This window comes from Canis lupus, chromosome 7, assembly GCF_011100685.1.
Source record: "Canis lupus familiaris isolate Mischka breed German Shepherd chromosome 7, alternate assembly UU_Cfam_GSD_1.0, whole genome shotgun sequence".
Taxonomy (NCBI): Eukaryota; Metazoa; Chordata; class Mammalia; order Carnivora; family Canidae; genus Canis; species Canis lupus.
In genome coordinates, this window is record NC_049228.1 from 44,792,908 (window position 1) to 44,815,335 (window position 22,428).

At 47.9% G+C, this 22,428-nt stretch overlaps 1 protein-coding gene across 5 annotated transcripts in view; it reads left to right on the forward strand.

Moving 5' to 3' along the window:
* LOXHD1 (lipoxygenase homology domains 1) overlaps positions 1–22,428 on the forward strand; it is a 164,599-nt gene that overhangs the window by 139,560 nt on the left and 2,611 nt on the right. For all 5 annotated transcript variants that reach the window (XM_038543364.1, XM_038543360.1, XM_038543361.1 and 2 more), the window contains 6 exons: positions 1,301–1,418; positions 2,246–2,420; positions 4,020–4,205; positions 10,146–10,316; positions 16,245–16,377; positions 17,694–17,852. In XM_038543364.1, coding sequence (XP_038399292.1) covers positions 1,301–1,418; positions 2,246–2,420; positions 4,020–4,205; positions 10,146–10,316; positions 16,245–16,377; positions 17,694–17,852 — 942 coding nt within the window. The remainder of the gene's footprint in view (positions 1–1,300; positions 1,419–2,245; positions 2,421–4,019; positions 4,206–10,145; positions 10,317–16,244; positions 16,378–17,693; positions 17,853–22,428) is intronic.

The window sequence follows — 22,428 nt, forward strand, 5'->3', positions numbered from 1 at the left end:
GGGGGTCCATCCATGTGTAATTGTGGTCTAGCCTATAATAAAGGGTGAAGGGGGCAGAATCACCCACTCTTTAGTCTTCTAGAAGAAAAGCTTATTTCTTTCTCCCTTTGATACCTGCCCCACCCTAAAATCTCCATAAAACACAAAGCAAATCATTCTAAAGTTCCTTTGATCTGAAAAATTATGCACACCTGGTGAGGAATCGACTAGTTGGAAGACTATTTGAGAGAATCTCCAGTATGTGATATGAACTTGACAAGGGGACTTGTGAGCACCTCCTCCTAGTTTCCACAGGACCAGAAGGACAGGCAGGGCTTACGTTCGAGCAGAAGGGATTTAGGGCAGACTGCTGGGAGAATGTTTTCACTTCTAATAATCATAAAATACACATGAGGAAGTCATCAAAAAGGATTAGGCCTGTGTTCCACCACTGCCTCTAAGACAAGGAGTAGTTCTTGGTTTGCAGCATTTTCAGTCCCAGCCCCGCTGGCTATGGCCTCTGTTTTTAAAAATATGTCTTTATACAAGGAAGCACAAATGCCATGCCACATCCTATCTTCAGTACCAATTGCATTATCCCCAGGGGCTTATCAGCATCATCATCTGGAATCAGTCAGCAGTCAGGCAATCAGCACTGAAGATTGCATTATACATGTAGCAAGGTAGGAAGAGCAGTAAGAAATCGAGATAGAGCATCTCTGAGATGATGAGGTCACTCAGCAGAAAAACAGTGATAGTAGCGAAAGCACTGTGACCTTCTATTTGTCTGCCACTTAATAGTTGTCGGTAGCATTACCTGATCTAAGGCCCCACTGCATTTAGTTTTGCAGGTTATGTATAGAAAAATGTGAAGGGTACCATCTAGAGTTGAGCAATGGACAGCCTGCCCCACTGTTCGTGGCAGCCCTGTCATTCCTAGAATCTCACTTAAAGCTTTGCAGGTATGGAGTTCCTTTCACTTTTGTAGTTGATTTCACATTCATTTGGTCCTCCTGACAGCTTTGGGAGGTGCAGGACCAGTGTCATTTCCCCCCAGACTAAGGATGAGGAAATCAAGTCCTAGAGAGAAGCGTAGACAGCTCTAAGTGGCTAGCAGAGTGAGATTAGGACCCAACTGGGTTGGTGCAGAGCCATTGCTATCAGCTAAATTCACTCAAGTCAGTCTTTCAGGAACACATCTGAGGTGCAAGAGACAGACTACTGGGGAGTCACTGGGCGCCTTCCCTCTGCCCCTTCACCTTGGCCTGACCCCTTGCCATAGCCAGCGTCCTCACTTCGTGCACCACCTCTTTTCCCCCAGATTTGAGCGGGAGCAGAATGACACCTTCATCATGGAGATCCTAGATATTGCTCCATTCACCAAGATGCGGATCCGAATTGATGGCCTGGGCAGCCGGCCTGAGTGGTTCCTGGAGAGGGTAAAATGTCTTCCTTCCACCTGCTGCCCAGCCCTTCTCCCTGCTTTTCTGGGTTATCAGTGGACCTGGCTGAAGAGCAGATGTCATCTGGTGTGCCTTTGGGCGTGAATTATCCAGAGAACAGGGTTTTACTTATTTGTGCCAGCATGCGCTGTCAGTATAATGTGGACAGAGATTGAATGTGCACTTCTTGGAGGAGGTGAATTGGGAGAATTGAGAGAGGAGCAGCAGAACTTGGGCAGCCGAGTGCTACTGGTGGGCACGTCGGGCTGGACAGCAGAGAGCATTAGGTGCCCCTGTGAGCACATGTGAGGTAGCTGCCTCTTTTTCATCTTGGGCTCTGCTCTCCTGGATTCAGTCCTTGAATGTCCCAGCCACCAAAGGCTATTTGTCCCGAGTCCCTGCAGGCTCCTACTCCCCTGTTCAGACATTAGTGGATTTTTCTTGAGCCAACAATATGGTTCCCACACCAAGGACAACCTGGCCAGCTTCAGGTATCTGTGGCTGTTAGTGTTTGGGCTGATCCGTCTTTCTGTCATTCATTCAACAGATGTTTCTTACATATGATGACAGGTGCCTCTCAGAAACATGTTTGGATGAATTACCCATTCCCAAATCCTCAAACTAAGGTTATCACAGCAGGGGCTTCAGAACTTGTGCAAGGCTTACAGCACAGGGTCTTTGTCCCAGAGAGTCTAAGTCAGAAGAATCTCCTTGGGTCTGGAATCATAAGTCCCTGGGGTTAAGCCGAGGGGGCTGCATTATTAGCAGGTGGACAACTGGTGGAGGTGAGGGAGGGTGTTCCCACACTGACTCTTCTCACCCAGATCCTCCTGAAGAACATGAACACCGGAGACCTGACCATGTTCTACTATGGAGACTGGCTGTCCCAGCGGAAGGGCAAGAAGACCCTCGTGTGTGAAATGTGTGCTGTCATCGATGGGGAGGAGATGATGGAGTGGACCTCCTACACTGTCTCAGTCAAGACCAGTGACATCCTGGGTAAGTCAGGGCATCCCCTTCCACCTATCAGGCTCATATCCCACTACCCTTGGCACTTCCTCAAATTCTGGCTCAGGCCTGGGGCTCCGGTCAGGCTCTCATTTTCCTTTGGCTGACCTTCCAAATGTTAGTCAATGCAAGTCCTTTCCACCATGGGTACTTTCTGTCCAGACAAAGCATTTCTTCTCAGTGACTGAACTGGCTCTGTCCCTCATCCCTCAAGGAGGTCTAGGAGAACCTGATGAGACACTATGGTCAGCACTTTTGAAAACTATGTGGGAACATGACTCAGAAGCCCCCTATCTTCCTGCTGTTGCCTCATGCCCTCACCCAGGTGCTGTGCATTTCATATGCCCTTGGGCTCCTTTTCACATCTGTTGCTTGGCAATCATCTTCTGTGTGCCAGCTTTGGCCTGGGGTCCTAGGATGGAGAGAGGACCCTGGGCTCCTGTGAGTCTGACATACTAGTGGAGCAATGACAGTGCAGCTCTGACAGTGGTCTGCACAGGAGCTGGAGAACCCAGAAAAGAGTGCCTTACCTACCTGAGGGTCGGGGATAAAGGTCATGGAGGGCTTCCTAGAAGTGATACCAAAGTCTAGAGCAGAAGGACAAACAGAAGCCACTGAGGCAGACGGAACACCTGCTGAAGGGCCTTCCAAGCAAAAATGCCAGTGTGTGCAAAGGCCTGAGGTTGAGAGGGAACACACTCTCATGGAGGCAGTGTCTCCTGCCTACCTTTTTCTATATCTCTATAACATGTTCTCCAGGAGCTGTTGCAAGGAATGTGACAAATTCATTCACACTGATTATAAATTACTAGTGAGAGATTAACTCATTGGCCCTAATAGCCTACATTTTCAACAGGGGAGCATTTAGCCAAAGAAATTAAGCTCTCATGCTAGAATCTCAGGCATAAGTGATGGGTCAGTATAGTGGATACATTTGTTGGCACTTCTCTTCTTCCTTTCTCCTAACAGTGGAGCCTTTACTCTTTTTGCTAAAAGTTCCAAGTTTCCACATGTTTTCCACCCCTTTATCCTTCATGATATGTTCCCAGAAAGTAGTTGGTAAGTCCCTTGATAACTGTAGGGTGTGTGTGTGTGTCATGAAAGCTTCATGGAACCGCCTCTCCCAGAAGCACTTTCTTTTTAACTAAGGTCAATACATCTATTTGGCTTAAGCAAATGATGTGAAGCTCTAGTATAGACTGTCAACCAGGGGTAGATCTGGGGAACAAAGGACTTTCCTATTTCCTTCTGAACCCAGATTGTGCAAGGAGCCTGGATTTCTTCATGGCATACCTTGTAACTATGGGTCTATTTCCCCAGAAATACATGAGTTCTTGAACTAAACCACTCACATTTGCTAACCAGGACTCCAGTTAGCCCAATAGCATTGACAAGGCACAGATACCAGATGAAGGATTTAATTGGAGACCCAGGAGCCTAAGGAAAGTAACCAGACCTTTCCAACCTCCACCCTGGCCTCATCAATACTAAACTTCCCATGCTCCAAGGAAGGCAGCATGGAAACCAGAGCAAGTGGGCTGTGTGTTGGAGAAGCAAGGACCTGGAACTCTTATCTTGTGCATCCCCTAGGAGCAGGCACAGATGCCAATGTGTTCATCATCATCTTTGGGGAGAACGGGGACAGCGGAACCCTGGCCCTGAAGCAGTCAGCCAACTGGAACAAGTTTGAACGGAACAACACAGACACATTCAACTTCCCCGACATGCTGAGCCTAGGCCACCTCTGCAAGCTGAGGGTCTGGCATGACAACAAAGGTAGATCCTCTCCTGAGCAGATCTCAGCTCTCCACCATCCCCCTGGCGGCATATTGACCTTTCTACCTCAGGGTGGCAGGCAACTAAAAACTGTTGATTGCCACCATTTTGATACTTCCAGCAGTTAGAAAATGTCCTGTGTTTCTAGACAGATATTAGAAATCAAACTTAATTTCTAACTACACCATAGTCTTGTTCATTACTCTTTCCCTAATGCCTATCACATTGACTGTACTATAGTGGGACTTAATATGATTTTAATGGAATTTATTTATAGCCACATTTCACTCTCTTAGATCCATTCTTGATTTTTTTTTCATGCCTTAGTCACAGTAAACCCACATTTCTCTGGAATCATTTCCCCCCATGCCTTAATACTTTCAAGAATTAAGTCCTGGCCATGAATCTCGGGGTCGTGACGAGGTCCACTAATACCAGCTTCCCCCCTACCCTTGCCCGTAATGCTAACTATGCATATATCTAGACTTTCTTGTTTTTCTTGATGCATTTTTCTTCTATGCAAAAACTTGACAGCTAATCCTTCTATATCTCCTCGCTGTCAAAAGAAATGGGAGGCAGCTCAGCACCGCGGACAGCTCCCGACAGGTCCGGCTACATTTGTTACCGCTACCTTGGTTTAGGTGGCATGCTCTTCAAAAAGCCTGATTCCTCCCTTGGATAACTCAAGACTATATATGATGACCTTGGTCCCATAATGGCTCCTGGACTTAAAGAAGCCCTGGGGCACCAATGTTATCCCCTTGTAGGCGGAGAAGTGGGCCTCCTCCCCTCCAGCTAGATGTTGGATCTGAAAGCAGGGAAAAGAAGAGGTCTCTATCCTCACTCAACCCAGGTGGTTGGGATACTAGGGTCAGGAGAGGTACAGGGAAGTCCAGGTTCTGTGCCTAGCTTCCTCTTTATAGTAACTTTCTCCTCCATAGATGGAAGCTTAAATGTTAATATAAGCCAAGACAGCTAAATATGTCCTTAAGCTCTCTCTCTCTCTATGCCACATTTTTTTCATAGTTAGTTTAAAAATATTCAAGCTACATTATGCTTCCCTTGCATAGCAATTTATGAGGACAAAAATATTTCATTTGAGAGCCTTCCACACAAAAAAGTTGTGATGCCACAGAAGTTACAAACGTTTAGTTAACTTAATAGCATGGCAATCGTCTCTTTCCTTGAATCTACCTTTCCATCTTTTTTTTGTTTATCCAATAATATTTTATGAAAAATGTTAAGGATGCACAAAAGTGAAGGAAATTATATAATGAACTTCCACATACCCATCACATAGATTCAACAATTATTATTTGTCATACCTGCTTTCCCCTTTTCACTTTTCCTTTTTCTTTCTTAATTCCTTCTTGATTGCTGGATGATATAAAACCAAACCCTAACTTCACATTACCTCATCCCAAACATATTCAGGATATTTCCCTTTGAAAAATGGGCATTTTAAAGTAAAACCCAATGACACTATCACAGTTAACAATGATTTCCTTGTGTCATCCAATTCCCACTCCATATGCGAATTTCCTTAACATAAAAAATGCCTTTGTACTTTTGGGTTTGCTTGAATCTGGATGCAAACAAGGTTCACATACTGCATTTAGCTGCCATCTCCCTTCAAGCTCTTCAAATGCAGAGCATGCCTACTCCCTTTATTTTGTCAGGCCATTGGCTTGTGGAAGGGACTGGGCCCAATGATCCTATAGAACGTCTGCATCTGGACCTGTCTGTCTGCTTATTATAATGTCTTTGCCTCTCAATTCCCCATATTTCCTACAATCTGGAAGTCAGCTCTAAAGGCATGCTTGGATTCAGGTTCTACTTTCTTTGGCAACAATACTCTATAGGTGACATCAGGACTTCTTTAAAATGGGAACCGTGTGCTTCACATTACCTCACAGCAATCCTACTCCTTTTGATGCTCACATTGCATACCAGATTTCGGGATTGTCAGCCTGGTTACCCTGACCCCCCCATAACTGTTCATCTAATGGTTCCATCCAGTGATGATCAATTACAATGAATTACAAATGGAGATTTTCTAATTGTCCTTTCATATCCACTTATTAGCTACTATTCTTTTGTTTAAAAAAATGCGTCTATGATTACTGTGAAATATAGTTCATAGAAGAAAATCAAGGTAAATGATTTATTCTTCCCCTTAATTCAAATGACCTGCATAGCTTTTATAATACTGAACAAATTATAACATTCTGTGGTTTTTCTGTAGTTCATCTTGGTCTTCTTGCTTTCTCTGATGAAAACTCTGGGGAAATGAAGACTCTTTTTACCACAAAATTTGATCTATGATTTAAAAAGACCACTATGGTGGCTCCTGGGTGGCTCAGATAGTTAAGTGTCTACCCTCAGCTCTGGTCATGATCTCTGGGTACTGGGATCGAGCTCCACATTGGGCTTCCACCTCAACAGGGAGACTGTTTCTCCCTCTGCCTCTCTCTGCTGAGCCAGGCTCATGCTCTCTCATGCTCTCTCTGTCTCTGTATCTACTCTGTCTCAAATAAATAAACTCTTTAATAAATAAATGAACAATAAATAAATAAACAAATAGGTCACTATGATGTATGTGGAAAGATAATAATTATAGTCAAGTACAGGACTAAAATTTTGGAGAACAACTAATTATCCATCCATAAGGTAGTGCATGCATAGATAATTTCCATGTGCATGGAGTGGAAAGCCATACAACTATGAAAGAGGATGAGGCAGCTGTGTTCTGATATGGATTGGCTGTGAGTGAAAGCGTTAAACAGTGTGGAGTTACTATCTTTGTGTAAAAAAAGAAATAAAGTATAACTTTATAAGAGGAGACTTTGGGGGCACCTGCATGGCTCAGTCAGTTAAGCAGCTGCCTTCAGCTCAGGTCATAATCCCAGGATGTTGGGCTCCCTGTTCAGCAGGGAGTCTGCTTCTTTTCCTTCTGCCCCTCCCGTGCTCATGCTCCTGATCTTGTGCTCCTCTCTCTTTCTCTCAAATAAATTAACTTTAAAAAAAAAAGAGAGACTTTATAAAGAAACAGACTCTCTAATGGTAGGTTTCAGATGATTCCCTCTTGGTTCATAGGGTCAGGCAGGGTCTCTACCATCAGGCTAGTGCTGGCTACACCACTAGCCAAGCTGTAACTGTGGGTTTGTCTTCACTAGTAAAAGCCAACCATGTGACATCAGCCTGCCCAGAGCTGCCTATTTCCAGCTACATGTCTGATAGGTTCTTAGTAGAGTTAGTTGTGTCAATCACATCCAGCAGTTCCAGAACAAGGCAACTAAATCAGCAATGAGAAAAGAGCTGAAGACAAGTGTCTTTCATTTTAAAGGAGTTGGGATTAGCCTATTTACCACAGAAGGAGAGTTTTTTCTTTTTTTATTTTCCAAAACTCCTACTTGAGAGGAGAATTGGGGATGGGTGAGATGATGCCTTGCTGCTTTCAGAGGATAAGGGAAAGGGGGGATGCAGCGGGTAGAGAAGCAACCAGGCACCAGGGCAACCCAGGCCAGGCACATTCCTTCTCTGGCACTGAATTGTCTGTAGGTAAAGTTAAAACCAGCCCAGAATCCACCCCTTCCCCTCAGCGCATTGTCACCACCCTGCCTGGAGTCCAGGAAGAGTAGTTTAGGAGCGAAAACTACTTGGGGTGTGAAGCAGGGTGAATAGTGTGTTCTGGCAACAGAAATGATCTTGTGATGACCACCTCTCCAGTTAATGTCATCCCTCTCCACTAACACCCATGCATACACACACTTATAATTCCCATCGATCATTTTGTCACCGTGTCATAGACAGACCATCAGATCCTACAGTCAGGAGAGAGGACATTAAATCTCAAGACGTGGCTCTGGGACCAGCAGCATCAGCATGACCTAGGAGAGATGGCAATTCTTGGACCTCACTACAAACCCACTTAATCAGAATCTCTGGGAGGGGGCCTAGTAGTCTGGTTCAACAAGCCCTCTAGGTGATTGCAGTGCAGGTCCTAGTTCTTAGCCTTGGCTATACATTGAAATCACTGGGCAGCTGTAAAGACCATTGATGCCTAGCTCCTACTCCAGAGATTCTACTGTAATTGATTTAGTTAAGGTCTGGATAGCAGAATTTCCCTTTTTCGCTCTCTCTCTCTTTCTCTCTCTCTCTCTCACATGCTCATGTGTACACACACACACACACACACACACACACACACACACACCTTCTAAGAGGACCAACATTTTGGCTTCTCTTTCTCTGAATTCCTTTTTATTTGCCTCTCTCTTTCTCTGTTCCACTCTGGAAGCCTGTAAGGACTGCTCCAAAAGGTTTTCTGTGCACTATTTCCAGACTGAACACACCAGAGGTTATGAAGTAGTTGAATCAGTTTCATGATATTATCAGGGACCATCTCAGAAAGCAGCCAATGTATAATCTTACAGGCAGACCTGGCCCTAATGTGGAAAAGTAAAAGTATTACTGAAATTTTTTAAAGTTTATGATAAAATTACTCACCACTGTTTAACTCAACTGAACTGTTTAAAATTTTAACATCATTGTTTTAGCCCTCTCGGGTTTTTACTTCAGTAAAGATCTATTTTAAAAATATGTGAAGTGCTTTTTAAACCCAGAATGAAGCTATCCTAGGACTGCCGATATGTATGCCCTGCCCAGGAGCCTCCACATCTACCCCCTATACCCCCAGGAGACAGAGGGACTAGACATCTTTGTGTGTCTTTGTGCTTATAAGACCCTTGAGACCTGCAGCAGGATATACAGGTGTTTTTTGGGCAGTGTCCAATCCTAGAGACTGGCTCTTTGGGACATAGGAAGGCCCACCACCTAGGAGGTCAAAACATGAGAGTTGAACATATACATGGCATCCTTGGGAGGTTGCCTTGTGGACTATTTATGAGCAGCAAGTATCATCACCATAACCTGTCACACACTGGATTTCCCCTCCACGTGTGATGGGCACTTTGGCTTTCAGAGTTCTCAGGGACTTTGAAGGGTGGAGAGTAACTGAACCGTTGTGTGGTACAAATAACATGTAGCTGCCACAGCAAATGCACAGAGATTTATACTTGATAGTGATGATTTTGGGGGAGCACTTCTGAGGGAAGCCCTGCCAATTACAACAGAAGTAACTATATGTTCAATATTAGGCCAAGATCTTTATAATTTAATATATATTCTGAAGAAATAGCAGCTTCTAATCCTTTCTATGATTGCAGAACAGCCAAGGCCCTCAAAGTCATAACATATCCAGCATTCATTGGGCAGCTACTACATACCAGATAATACACAAAGCATTAGGGAAACAAAACCAAATAAGACCAGGTCCCTGCTCCAAAAAACTTATGGTCAGAGGAGAAGACATCTGTAAACAGTGATGACACGATGTGGTCAGAGTGTGGCCAAGGCAGGTTCAGGGACACCAGATACAGGCCTACTGGGTAATCAGGGGACCCTCATGAAGGCTTCCCAGAGGAAGTGATGCCTGAACTGATTCTGGAAGGATCATGGGCATTAGCCAGGTGTATACTAGTGTCATGAAGTAATCAAATTCATCCCTCAGCTCTGTAAACTCTCAAAAAGTCAGTGGCCCCCATTGTGAATCTGATTAAAGCTATGAGTCCTCTCTCTAGTGAAATGTGCATGTGTAATTATAGCACAATTTCTCAGAGCCCTTAGAGAGCTTCATTCCCATACACAAATACTCTAAAGGCTCATGAACCCCAAGTTAAGGATTTTGCAAGGAAAATGATATGCTCTGGGCTAGAGGAGCCCTCAGAGACCACCTAACCCACCTTCTCATTTCATCAACAAAGGCCCAAAGGGGACAGAACTTGGGTGGGCACAGCCAGCCAGTGGGCTGGTGGCAGCAGAAAGCTGAAAGCACGGCAGTGTGTTCGGCTCCCAGTCCTCATGACGTCTTCTCCACAGGGATCTTTCCTGGCTGGCACCTGAGTTACATCGATGTGAAGGACAATTCACGGGACGAGACCTTCCGTTTCCAATGTGACTGCTGGCTCTCCAGGAGTGAAGGGGACAGGCAGACGCTCCGTGACTTAGCCTGCGCCAATAATGAGATCCGTGATGAGCTGGAGGAGACCAGTATGTGGGGGCGGGGCAGGTGTGACTCAGGGACTGAATCTTCAGAGTTAAATGAAAAGTAGATGGCGGGGGTAGGGGTAGGGGGATGGCTTTGGTAAATCCAAAGTAGAGACAGTTAGGGGATCCCTGGGTGGTGCAGCGGTTTGGCACCTGCCTTTGGCCAAGGGCGCGATCCTGGAGACCCGGGATCAAATCCCACGTTGGGCTCCCGGTGCATGGAGCCTGCTTCTCCCTCTGCCTATGTCTCTGCCTCTCTCTCTCTCTCTGTGACTATCACAAATAAGTAAAAATTAAAAAAATTAAAAAAATTAAAAACAAAGTAGAGACAGTTATAGCCGGAGGGGAATCAGATGTCCAATGAAGGAAAGCATAAATAAACACCCTAAATATTACTTGGTGAATTGGAACAGCCAAGACACTGATCCCAGATCTTGGCACCCCAATCATAGGGACTAATTAGGTTAGCAGAAAACCACTGGGGACAAGTTCACCCTGCCCTGAGGGCTGGGCTAGGCACGTTGGTGGGAAGCTCTCTGTCTGGTTTATTTTTATCTCACGGGCTCCATACAATTGGTGCCTGTGGCAACAGCTGACAAATCAAGACTTCTGGAAACAGAATGTGCAGGGGGAGCCAGCATCTCCAGCAGCCACTTTCCTCGGATCCTTCCTAGGGCGATATTTAAAGGGAAAATGTAATTGATCCTTAAAGTGGATGGCCATCCAAGATGAGGGAGTTGTTTCTTTACTATAGATGCCAGTATCTGGGTTCAACAGATTCGAAGAAGTTTTTCAAAGGCAGAGCCCAGTGTAAAGAAAGATTTTTTAAACCTTAGTTTTCAAGGTAATGCTTAACTTCAGTAAGAGGTGACCCCCTAAAGCTCAATGGTTTAACCAACCAAAACATATTTCTCACTCATGTAATAAACCATCCAGTGTGCGTTGGCAGGCCTTCCAACACTGTGATTCAGGGACCCCAGCTCTTTTGATCTGGGTCTCTGCCATTTTCAACGTACGGCTCCCATAGTTCTTGCAAAAGGAAAAATAACAAGAAACTAATCACTTGGTTCCACCTAGATGCAAGGGCACCTGGGAAATGTAATTCCTGGCTGGACAGCCCCTCACTGGGGGCAAGCGCTGTATACAGTGGAAGGGAAGCATGGCTCTCTGGTACAAAGCCACCTGCTCATGTTAGTCACACCATCCAAACTACTCAATCATGAACTGCTCCAAGAGATAGCGAGCACTCTGTCCCAAGGAGCTTCCAGCCAAGGACCCTCTTATACCGTGCAAGGATTCCTGCCCTAAGTGTGGGCCACGCTTCCTGAGGATTTACTAGGTGTCCATCTTCATTATAGCTGCCGTGAGTGGTGCACACCGCTTCGTGAAACTCCAGTTTATTTGTTATCAATCGTTGCTCCTGGTTAGTCTCCCTATACAACTGGAAGCTCCCAGAGGTCAGGGACAGAGTCACTCATGTTTGCAGTCTTCTGCAGCTCTGTAGGCTTGGGACTTGCTAGGTGTGCGTTTAGTGCTCAGCAAACAGAAGAAGAGGCAGTTCTTTTTCTTGGAGCCTCCTATCTTGTGAGGGGGAGAAGCCCCTTGTGCAATAGGAATGCTAAAGCCCCTTACTCACGTGCCGAGAGGAGCAATAGAGGCTCCTGAGGCCATTGGCGTTCAGGGGAAGAGAGATTTGTGCTGCTCAGAGCATAAACAGTCTCCTTCACAGATTTCCTGCCAAACAGCTGCTAAGACCTGCGGGAGTGGGGTTGGCAGGGAGATCGCGGAGGGGAGGCGGCTTTTGTGTTAGTTCTGGAAGGATGCAACAGACTGGAGATTGGACAGCGGGAGCTTGGAGCCTAGGAGCTGGACTGTGTGATCGGTCTTTACTGAGAGGCTGTGGAGGGCAGAGTGGCGCCCTCTAGGTGTCCATAGGGGAACAGACAGCCATACCCGTGTCCTCAAATGGAGGGTCACCCTGAGGGGAGCCACGGACACAGCTTATTTAACCATTTGGCAAAGATTTACTGAGCGCCTGCTAAGTGTCTACAGCCTCTTCTGAGGTCTGGGACATACCAATGAATAAAACAAAGACCTTGCCCTGGTGGCACCTACTCTCAGTGTCTATGACCCCAGGGTGCTCCTGGATACTCAGCTTGTGAGAACAAACACCCCCTCAGTACTCCAACAGAGCATCATCTGTGGAAAGCACTCTACACCTCTATTCTTGTTAGGTCCTCACAGCTCTACTCCCACCCTGTGAGCTAGATAGGGTGCAAATTCACACCTCTGTACCATGGGTAAGGAAAACAGAAACCCAGAAAGGTGAAGTGACACATCTCAGGCCCATTCGCAGCTGATAGGACCCAGGTGGCCTGATTCTTAGACCAGGACCCACTACTCTGCTGCAGGCTGTCTTGTCTTTATTGGGCTTGGCACTACTCCAGATGGGCCACGTGCCCCCACTTGATGTAGCCCCCTGTTCTCTGCCTTCACCTCTAACTCTTGTTAGCAGTTCCAGAAGCGGCTCCCAACCCTCTGCCAGCACCTGCCTCTGCAAATGATTCCAGTGCGCAGCAGAGCTGAAAACCATTGGCAACCTTTAAATAACACTGACATCTGAGTCCTGTTGCAATTAATCCAGAGTAAGTGCTGAGCGGTAGGATTACATGCTCATGTGTGCACATGCATGCACATATGCACACGTGCACATACACGCATGCACACACATACCTGGGAGGATCTCTGTCACTGGGACATCCTCCAGGAAGACCAGTGCTTCCCTCTTACAGCCCTTCTCCTTCCTGTTCTCCCTCCCTTGACACCTTTTAGGGCTGCTCAGTCAGCCTTATCTGCAACATTTATAGCCCAAATATAGTCCAGTTTGATGCCCAGCTCCCCAGGGATGGAGGACTTACTGCTTCACTGGGCAGTTCTGTTAGAACATCCATCTTCATACTCACGTTCTCGAAGCTTCCATTCTTTGGCAGTCCCAATGGAGCCAACAGAAAATTTTAGGAGTGGTCAGAACTCTTGGTGGTTTACGCCTGAACTCCAAATCTGAGCTGGCTCCAGCAAAGAGAGAATGTGTTGTTTCCCAGAACTTGGAAGTCTCAGGTGGAGCTGGCTTCAACTTGGCTGTCTCCAGAGGCTCCAGTCATTTCAGTACATCTCTGTCTCCCATTTCCTCTTGGCTCTGCTTCTTTCTCTACATTGTGGGAAGATGGTTGCTGGTAACCCCAGCCCCACAGCCTTCTACTTAACAGCCTCAGTGGAAGGGAAGAGCGTGTCTCCCAAGGGAAGATTCTGATTGACCATCCACACCACACAGCAGGAGCTCTCCTGACACTGTGAGGTGGGAAAGATGATCTTCCAGTAAGTTCTGGAAGCCCACTGTCTTCTTTCGGCCCCTCCACAAAGCAGCATATGCCTCTGCAGTTCCTGCCTCAGGACAAACACCTGTTTATTCAGCCCCTGCTCATATGATGGGATATCCTGAATTTCTTGCTCATTTTCTGCAGATGCCATGCCCAAGGGCAAGATTGCAAAGGTGGTCTGCTCTCCCTCCCCTGTCTTGCCACTTGAACCACATTCATGCCCCCAGAGCCCATGGTGGCTTTGCTGGTTCCCCCTCTGTGCTGGTGACTCACACCGTGGCTGCTGGGCTCCAGCTGGGCTTGCCTCGTGAATGTGCGGGCCCCCACAGGTGACCTTACACTGATCCCCACTAGCCTGGGCTCACCATTCCCACCTCCCTCATTCTTTTAGGTCCCTGATGCTCCTTTGTCCATTTCCTCCCAGCAACACATACACAAAGTTGAGAATCGTGCCTTCCACGTTTTTATCAAGCCATCGATGAAATACCAGGAGACAGGACAGGGTGAACTATGTTTATTGAAACTTCCTTTCAAAAGACCACAGATGACACTGGCAGCATTTGTTCCTAATCTCTCTAAATGTCCCTGCTGACACACCTTACTTTGCTACCTTACCCTCGAGACCAACAGGGAAGGATTATGGTTTGTTGGCATTCCATCTGCATTGGTTCTTGAATCTCCGACTTGAATTCACCTAGTGAGCTTGTGGGTTTCTAGCACCTCTGCCTCATCCCTTAGGTGCCGACAAACCATTTCCTCAACAAAGCCCAGGATCCACTTGGAAAACTCACAGGTTTGCAGAAGTCACCCCACCCTCTGTAGGGAAAACAGTATATGCCAGTGGGACCTGACAATGGCTCAGCCATCCCAGGTCCTCCGTGTCCTGGGCTGGGATTTTGTACAGACCCACAGAGCCTCACCTTCCTCAGGAGTTATGCGCTTTCTGTGACTCTCCTCCCCTATCATAGGCTACCTGCCTCCTTGTCCAGATCCATTGCACTCATCTCAGCAGCAGACCCTCTCCTTGAGAGAAGTTGCAAGGGTAGAATGGCTAACGTTACACTGAGCTGCAGACACAGCCATGCCTTCTCTCCATTTTACCACATCTCTGGGAGAAAGGTGCAGAAACAGAACTGTCTTTTGCATCCAGAATCCCAGACCTTCCATGATTCCTTTTACTGCTGCAAGAGCCATATACACAGAGGGCTCTCGACAGCTCCATCTCTGGCCTGGTCCCTGGGGAGCTGGCTCGAGTGAACCCCCAGCCTCCCTCACCTCCTCAGTCTTTGCTTGTGCTCCTCCCTCTATCCAGAACCTCCTTTCATTTTCTGCCAGTGGTTATTGTGGCTCTTCCTCGAGCGCAGGCTCAGATACTGCCTCCTTCCTGAGGCTTCCTGTGGCCCGATCATTCATTCTTTCGCTCATCAAATATATATCGAGTGCCTGCATGCCAGCCACTTTCTGAGCACTTGGGATCTGTCAGTGAGCCACACGAAGACTCCTCCCCCTGCCCTCATGGAGCTTACATTCAGGGTGGAGGAGGAGTACGATAAACAGTAAAATAATAAGCAAACTACATAGCATGGTAAGAGGTAACAGGTGGTAAGGAGAAGAGAAAAATATGGAGCACCTGAAGGCAGGCCAAGAGTGCTGGGGGCAGTCAGGTGGCAATCTCAGTTGAGAGACTGGGGCCGACCTCATAGCAAGGATGAGGTGAAGGCTGAGCCAAGCCAGTGTGAGTGAAGAGAGAAAGGGGGACAGCGCTGCAGCACAGATCTCCTGCAGGGCTTCAAGGCCTCCAAGACAGCAGGGAGACAGAGTGCATGGAGTGTGCAAGGGAGAAAATACGAGAAGATGGGGTTGGAGAGGTAATGGGCTGCTGATTCTTCCTCTCTCCCTGAGCTACCTTAGTCCTTTGTTGCAAGGGTATCACATCCCATCTGTGGTCTGTTGCCAGTGTGAGTCTGGGGCTGCAGAGGGAGTTCTAGGGTCCTCCAGAACCCAGCCCCCTTCTGACACTTGGCACCCACATAACAAATGTTGCTGAGTGAATGCAGAGGTGCTTGAGGGAAGTGCAGGGGAGGAATGCGGTGGTGCTGAATGCGACACCAGAGTCAGAACTGACACAGGGCAGGCCCTGATGCTTGTGGATAGACTTCAAGGCCCGCCCCCAGGAGTCTGGCCTGCCCTCAGCTTCCTTGTCCCTTTCCCCTCTGCTCCTTCCTCTGCAAGTGAGCTCCATTTTGCATCTTGGGTGCTATCCCTGTCTGAAAGCCAGGCTCCAGCACCTCTCCCAAAACTCATTGCCACCTCCTGCTTCCTGATGCTTCACTTTCAGCGACTCCCATGGTCACCAGGCAAAGCAGTTGCTCTATAAATAAAAGAGATGCTTATGGTGGCTCCAGATGGGGGCAGCTTCTCGTCCTAGTGCCTCATTGTGGGGATTTCAACCCGCAGCCAGGCTGTGATCTGTCTAAGATCAGAGGGAGGACCTGGGAGCCGCGGGTGGGGGTGGCTTTGCCTAGCTGACCCTCTCCTACCTTCTCCACTGCAGCCTACGAGATCGTCATAGAAACAGGCAACGGAGGCGAAACCAGGGAGAACGTCTGGCTCATCCTGGAGGGCAGGAAGAACCGATCCAAAGAGTTTCTGGTGGAAAATTCTTCCCGACAGAGGGCCTTTAGGAAGTAGGAAGGGGGGTTCTCGCAGGGGATTGATGGATGGGGCGGGTGAGAGGCAGTGTGTGTGTCTGGGGCTGCAGAGGGAGTTCTAGATGAGGTCAGGAGGGTGGAGCCTCTTGGTGGGCGCCATAAGTGGTGCCTAAAATGGGCCTAAACGGCAAGCACTTATTGAGTACCTACTATGTGCCAACCCTGTGCAAACTCCTCCCTTATAAAAGGAAAAGGAGGGAATTACCACCCAAAGAGAGGCCACTATATGAGAATTCAATAATCCCCACCACTAAAAAGAGAGGATGTCCTGTAACGTGCTAGGGGCGCTAATTATCTCTACAATAGCGGTCATACTACAATATATGACTATATTAACATGCTCTACACCTTAAATTTACACAGTTTATGTCAAATATATTTCAGTTTTTAAAAGTTCATGGAAACTACCACTAAAATGAAGAATTAATTGATTAAAGAGAGCCCACTTTGTAGCAGGACCAGGTAGCAATGCAGACCATGGTCTTGTTGAAAAGAAAACATTCTACCATGGGATTACAGGAGAGTGGTCCTGTGAGACAGCACAGAACTCAGCTCTACTTAGAAGGAGACAGGGAGGAGAGGGCCTCTAAGATGCTTTATAGGAAAATCAGACTTGGGTTTCGGGTCCAGTCACCTCTTCTGGCCACTCCTGGTTGGCAGGCAGGCCTGGAGAATGTCCTCTCCTCCTCCATGCCTGAGCCACCTCTGAACGGCCCAGATGCCCACTTCCTCTTCCCATTCTCTCCAGAACCGCTTATAGAATCTCCCCCTCCCGTGCCTCACTGTACCTGTCGTTGGAACTCCCTGTGCCCCCGGAGGGAGTCCGAGCTCCTTAGACTGGCCCTGCGAGGCCACCAGAGCCACGCGCACCCACCTTCTCGCTGCCCCTTCCCTGGGCGCACCCTGACGGCAGCCAAGCCAATACTCCCCCGGCGATGCCCAAGCCTCCTTGCCTGCAGGCCCCATCCCGTGACTTGGCCCAGGCACCTCCCCCTCGGGGGCCTCTTCCCTTGCTCCCGAGGCTCTGCTCTCTGAATCTGGGCCCGACACCCAGAGCCCAGGGCTTCACCCTCCTCCCAGCTCCACTGCCTCACGATGTTACCACTCACTGGTGCTGGGATCAGGCAGGGTTTTTTTTCTTTTATTTAATGACTGTGGTTGTCTTGTTCCAAAATCCGATGGAACCCCTGCTCCTCAGACCAGCGCCTGGAATGCCATAGACACTCAATAAATGCTCACTCCCTTCAGTGGGCATGGGCAGCTCTTATTGGCCGTACCTTTGTGTCCTGCAGGGGGACCACAGACACGTTTGAGTTTGACAGCGTCTTCTTGGGCGACATTGCCTCCCTCTGCGTGGGCCACCTGGCCAGGGAGGACCGGTTCATCCCCAAGAGAGAGCTGGTCTGGCACGTCAAGACCATCACCATCACCGAGCTGGAGTACGGCAATGTGTATGTACTTTGCCTCCACCCCCTGCTCCCGGAAGTGCTGCTCACTCTGTGGGGAGGGACAGGGGCTAGACCTCGGAAGAGACACCAGGGCCTAGGGAGCTGTCCCCTGTGAGGCCCTCTTATTCAGGAGACTTACGAGGTGGGAAGGGAAGAGGCAGCTGTACTGTTCTGGAGCTTTCTGAGCCATAGGCCTACCCGCAGAGGCAGGGACTGAACCACATGAGCTTGGATGCTCTGGCCTTTTAATCCAGGGATGCTTCCTTGGAAAAGCACTGAGGAAGCCAAACAGTGCCAGGCAGTGGACACTTTCCTCCCTTTCTCTCCCATCCCTGTGCCATGACAGAGAAATATATCTCTGAAGCGTCCGTCACAGCAAAAGCCCTGCCATCCTAGTGGGCAGAGTGAGACCAGAGACCAGTGGGAGTAACCCCATGGCCCACCTGCCTCTGAGGACTCTGGATAAGGAGCTTTGCATCCCCACCCCCACCCCCTAACCCCCTACCACTGCCCTCCAGGGCCTTCTGGAGACTCAGGCGTTTCTGAAGGATTAAGGGTTTTGGTTACCTGGGTAACAGTCCACAGCCATCAGTTTTTCTAATTAAAACCACTTGGTTACCACACTGGATGCCAGAAAGAGCCCTGAGGCCCTGGAAGGCAGCAACGACATTGTGAAGGCACCAGGAGAGGAAGAAGGGGATGCTGGGGGCGGTGCTGGCCTCTGGGAGGCTGGGCCCAGGGAGTGAGCAGCAGGCGAAGTGTACAACTCCCAGGGCCAGCCTGCCACCACTTGCTGGGGCACCTCTGCTCCAGAACCGGCCCCTACCCTGCCCGGGGCAGTGTCTTCACCGTAAGCACACTAGACACACAGAAGCAATAGCCAGGTGCAGTCTCCGCTGCACACTCCGGCCTACGGGAGCCCGAGCTGCTCAAAGCCATGTCTATCTACGCCCCATCTGTGGTAGGCAAGCATCCTAGGATCGGCTTCCTCTGACCCATCTTCCCCTTTGGGAATTCCAGGAAAGGATTCTGACTTCAAAACTTCTGTCTTAACCAGCTCAGGTGGCCATATCCAAAGACAACAGACTGGGTGGCTCAAATTGCAGACATCTTCCTCTCGGCATTTGGGGAGGTTGCAAATCGGAGGTCGGGGTACCAGTGAGGGTGGGTCCTGACGAGGCCTCTCTTCCTAGCTTGCTGTGTCATTATGGCAGAGAGAGAGACAGAGAGCGAGTGAGAACTCAGGTGTCTCTTCCTCTTCTTATAAGAGCACCGTTCCCATCAGGGGGTCTCTCCCTCAGGACCTCATCTAAACCTAATCACCTCCCAAATACCACCCAAATGATGTCACACTGGAGGTTTGGGCTTCAACATATGCATTTGAAGGTGGGACATAATTCAGTCCCTTTCAGCCTGCCATGTTATCCAGTGCTCTTTTAGAGAAAAAACCAGCGGGCACAATAAACCCTGGCAGAGTTCTGGGTGTTGCTGCTTGGACCCACACTGATGGGGTCTTGAGAGCTGGGACACGGAGGGCCCAGAGGCGTTGCCAAGTCATCCAGCAAGCCAGGGCCAGGGCAAAGCCCCTTCTGCCACCCAATGCTGCCTCCCAACCACATGGAGTATGGCTGCTGATACCACACCTCTGCAAACCCCCCAAATAAACCAAACAGTACAAGGCAATACAATACAATACAATACAATACAATACAATACAATACAATAATAAAATGAAATCATTCCCACTTGGGTTGGCTTTAAACCGACAATGTTGGCATCAAGAAAGAGAGCAAGCCAAAAATCTCAGCACCAGCCAGCATCTTCCAGTCTCAGAAGGAAAGGGAAAAGCAAGCTTCACTCATGAACTTCCTACCCCATAATCCTGGGGCTGAGTTGTAGGATTTATCTCCCAGTGGAAAGAAGCCACCATTCCTACACCCTCAAGAGTATGGTCTTTTGTCACTGTGTTGCCAGGGCTGCAAGGGGAGGAAGGGATGGATGTCCATGAGGTGTGGGATCTTCCCAATGGGAAGAAGGGGATGCAGGAAATCCAGATCCCGGATACTAGAGCTGTCACCTGATCAGCCATGTTACCTCAGTGACAGTGGTAACCCATCACTTCTCTGTGCTCAGTCTCTCTTCCCAGGAAGAGAGCTGGATGTTCACTGGAGGCTGGTGCTGGGGGGAGGCTGACAGGGTTCCAACTTAGGGAGCTCTCAGAGGTCATGCTCCAGCCCACCTGCCTGTGCAGGTGTCAAGCCTGTGGTTCCTGAGGGGTGGTGTTCCTTTCCAACCACCATGTCAACCATCATGGTCAGACTTCCATGAATTACAAATGAATTTAATCTCCATAGCCTATAAACACAGTAATGTCAAACTTTCATCTTTAAACTATTTCCAGTTCTAACCCTTCCACTGCGATGGGCAATACCTCCTAACCAGTTCTCCTCCACCACTAAGATCCTCAGAATTTTGGTGGAAGAACACACACAGGGTTTTTTTTTTTTAAACCAAGAATAACTTTATTGTTTGATCTCAATACCATATATAATACACAGTCATTATATTGGTATGCACCTGGGTGGTACGGTCAGTTGAACATCAGACTCTTGGTTTCAGCTCAGGTCATGATCTCAGGCATGTAGGATCGAGCCCCGTGTAGGGCTCCAAGCTCAGCACAGAGTCTGCTTGAGATTCTCTCTCTCCCTTGGCTCCCCCCACCAACTCTCTCAAATAAATAAATAAATATTTTTAAAAATACACAGTTGTTATAAAAATTCAAATAATACAAAAAGTCTGTAAGAGAAAGCAACACTTCCCTAAAGCCCTACCCATCAGAGATGGCCACCATGAGTATTTGGTGACTCTACTCTCTCTGACACTTTACTAATATCTCACAAACACTGTTCACAGAACTGTGATCTTATTTACATGTTTTTCAAATATTATATTTCGTCTCTCTTCATTTGTACTCTTTGCTTTTGCCTTTATCCTTCCTGATGACCCTACCCTCATTTCCAGCGAGGAAAGCCGGGGATGTGTCCTTCCACCTCTAGGGTCTTGACTCCGCAAAGCCCTGGGGTCCCACATTTTGGTGATCTTATGATAGAAAGCTCTTCCTTATAGCTATACCAGGGAATATTTTTCAGCCATTAAAAATAATGAATTAAATATGTACCAGATGACTTGGAGCAACTCCCAGGAAAAGTAAGATATGGGAAAACACATATTATATGATGCCATTTTGTAAAGGGAACACTGACATCCCGCATATGTCTGTGTCTATGTGGGTCTGTGCAGGGTTGGGTGAAATGGAAGGAAATTTGGCAAGATACACCCACAACTGTTACATGGGTTATCTGAGGTAAAGGTGGGATGTTGAAGTGGAAAGGAAGGAGGGGAGAAAGGAGAGAGAGCCAAGCAAAAAGGAGAAGAAAAAGGGTGCATTTAGAAAAACATGCATGCGGTCACATGATGTGTGCATTTATATAGAATTATGTATATCAGAGAGAATTTGCATAAAGAAATACATTTTTAAAGAATGTCTAAACAAAGAATGAAGTTATATCCCCTCTAAGAAAGTGTGGTATGTAACAACAATCCACATTTATCAAGTGATAACTGGGGGAAGAGAGATCTTGAAACAGAATAAGGATTTCCTGCCCGAGTCTTTCCATGGTTGGCGTCTCAGGTGGCTTAGGCAGGCTGGCCCTGGGTCCAGCTCTAGCTCACCTTGGGCAGTGACTTCTCCAAGACTTAGTTTTCCCTTCTCTGAAATGGGAGGATGACACCTACAGCTCAGGGTTGTTGTGGGACTGGATGTGATGCAAGAATGCAAAGCCTGGCATTTGAGGAGGGTGTAGAAAAGCAAGCTTTTTGCAGTTATGGATTTTCATCTAAAAGGGATGTGATTTTGCACCACTGGGCAGGCCCTGTCTGGGCTGAAATCCTGACATCATCAGTCAGTGCCAGGATAGCTTATCTCCGAAGCTGTTTCAATATTACCAGTTGAGTGGGAAGAGACCACACCAGTTGTTCAATTCAAACCTCTAGAATTGTCAATGGAAAACCAAGGTCCAGGTAGGGGATGTGGCTTGCCCAAGGACATATGGGTGGAAGGTGGCAGGGCTGGGGCAGACCCCAGGCCCCCTTTGACCCCATGGAGCATTTTCTTTCCACTGAGCCCTCTGACTTTCTCCTTTGTAATTAATTATTGGGCTCACTACCATTACCCAGAGGGTAAAATTATGGTTGTGTGGGCTGGGGGTGCAGAGGGAACTTTCTGGTCCAAGACCATTTCTCTTGGCCTTAGACTTGCTTCTGCTTATGGCAGCTTCTTCAGTAAGGACTTTCTCTTACCCCTTTCACTCTACAGACCATGAGTACATGGACGCACACATGTGTGTGTATGTCCCCCCCGCCCCCACACAGACATACTCACTCATAGCTCAACTCAGCCCAGTGCAAGGGATTTGGGACCACATGTTCCCCAATGACATTTCCACTTGGCTTTCCTTGGGACTATCACTCTGAATCCTGTAGCCATCTCTGCAGGTGACAATACTAAGTATAAATATTC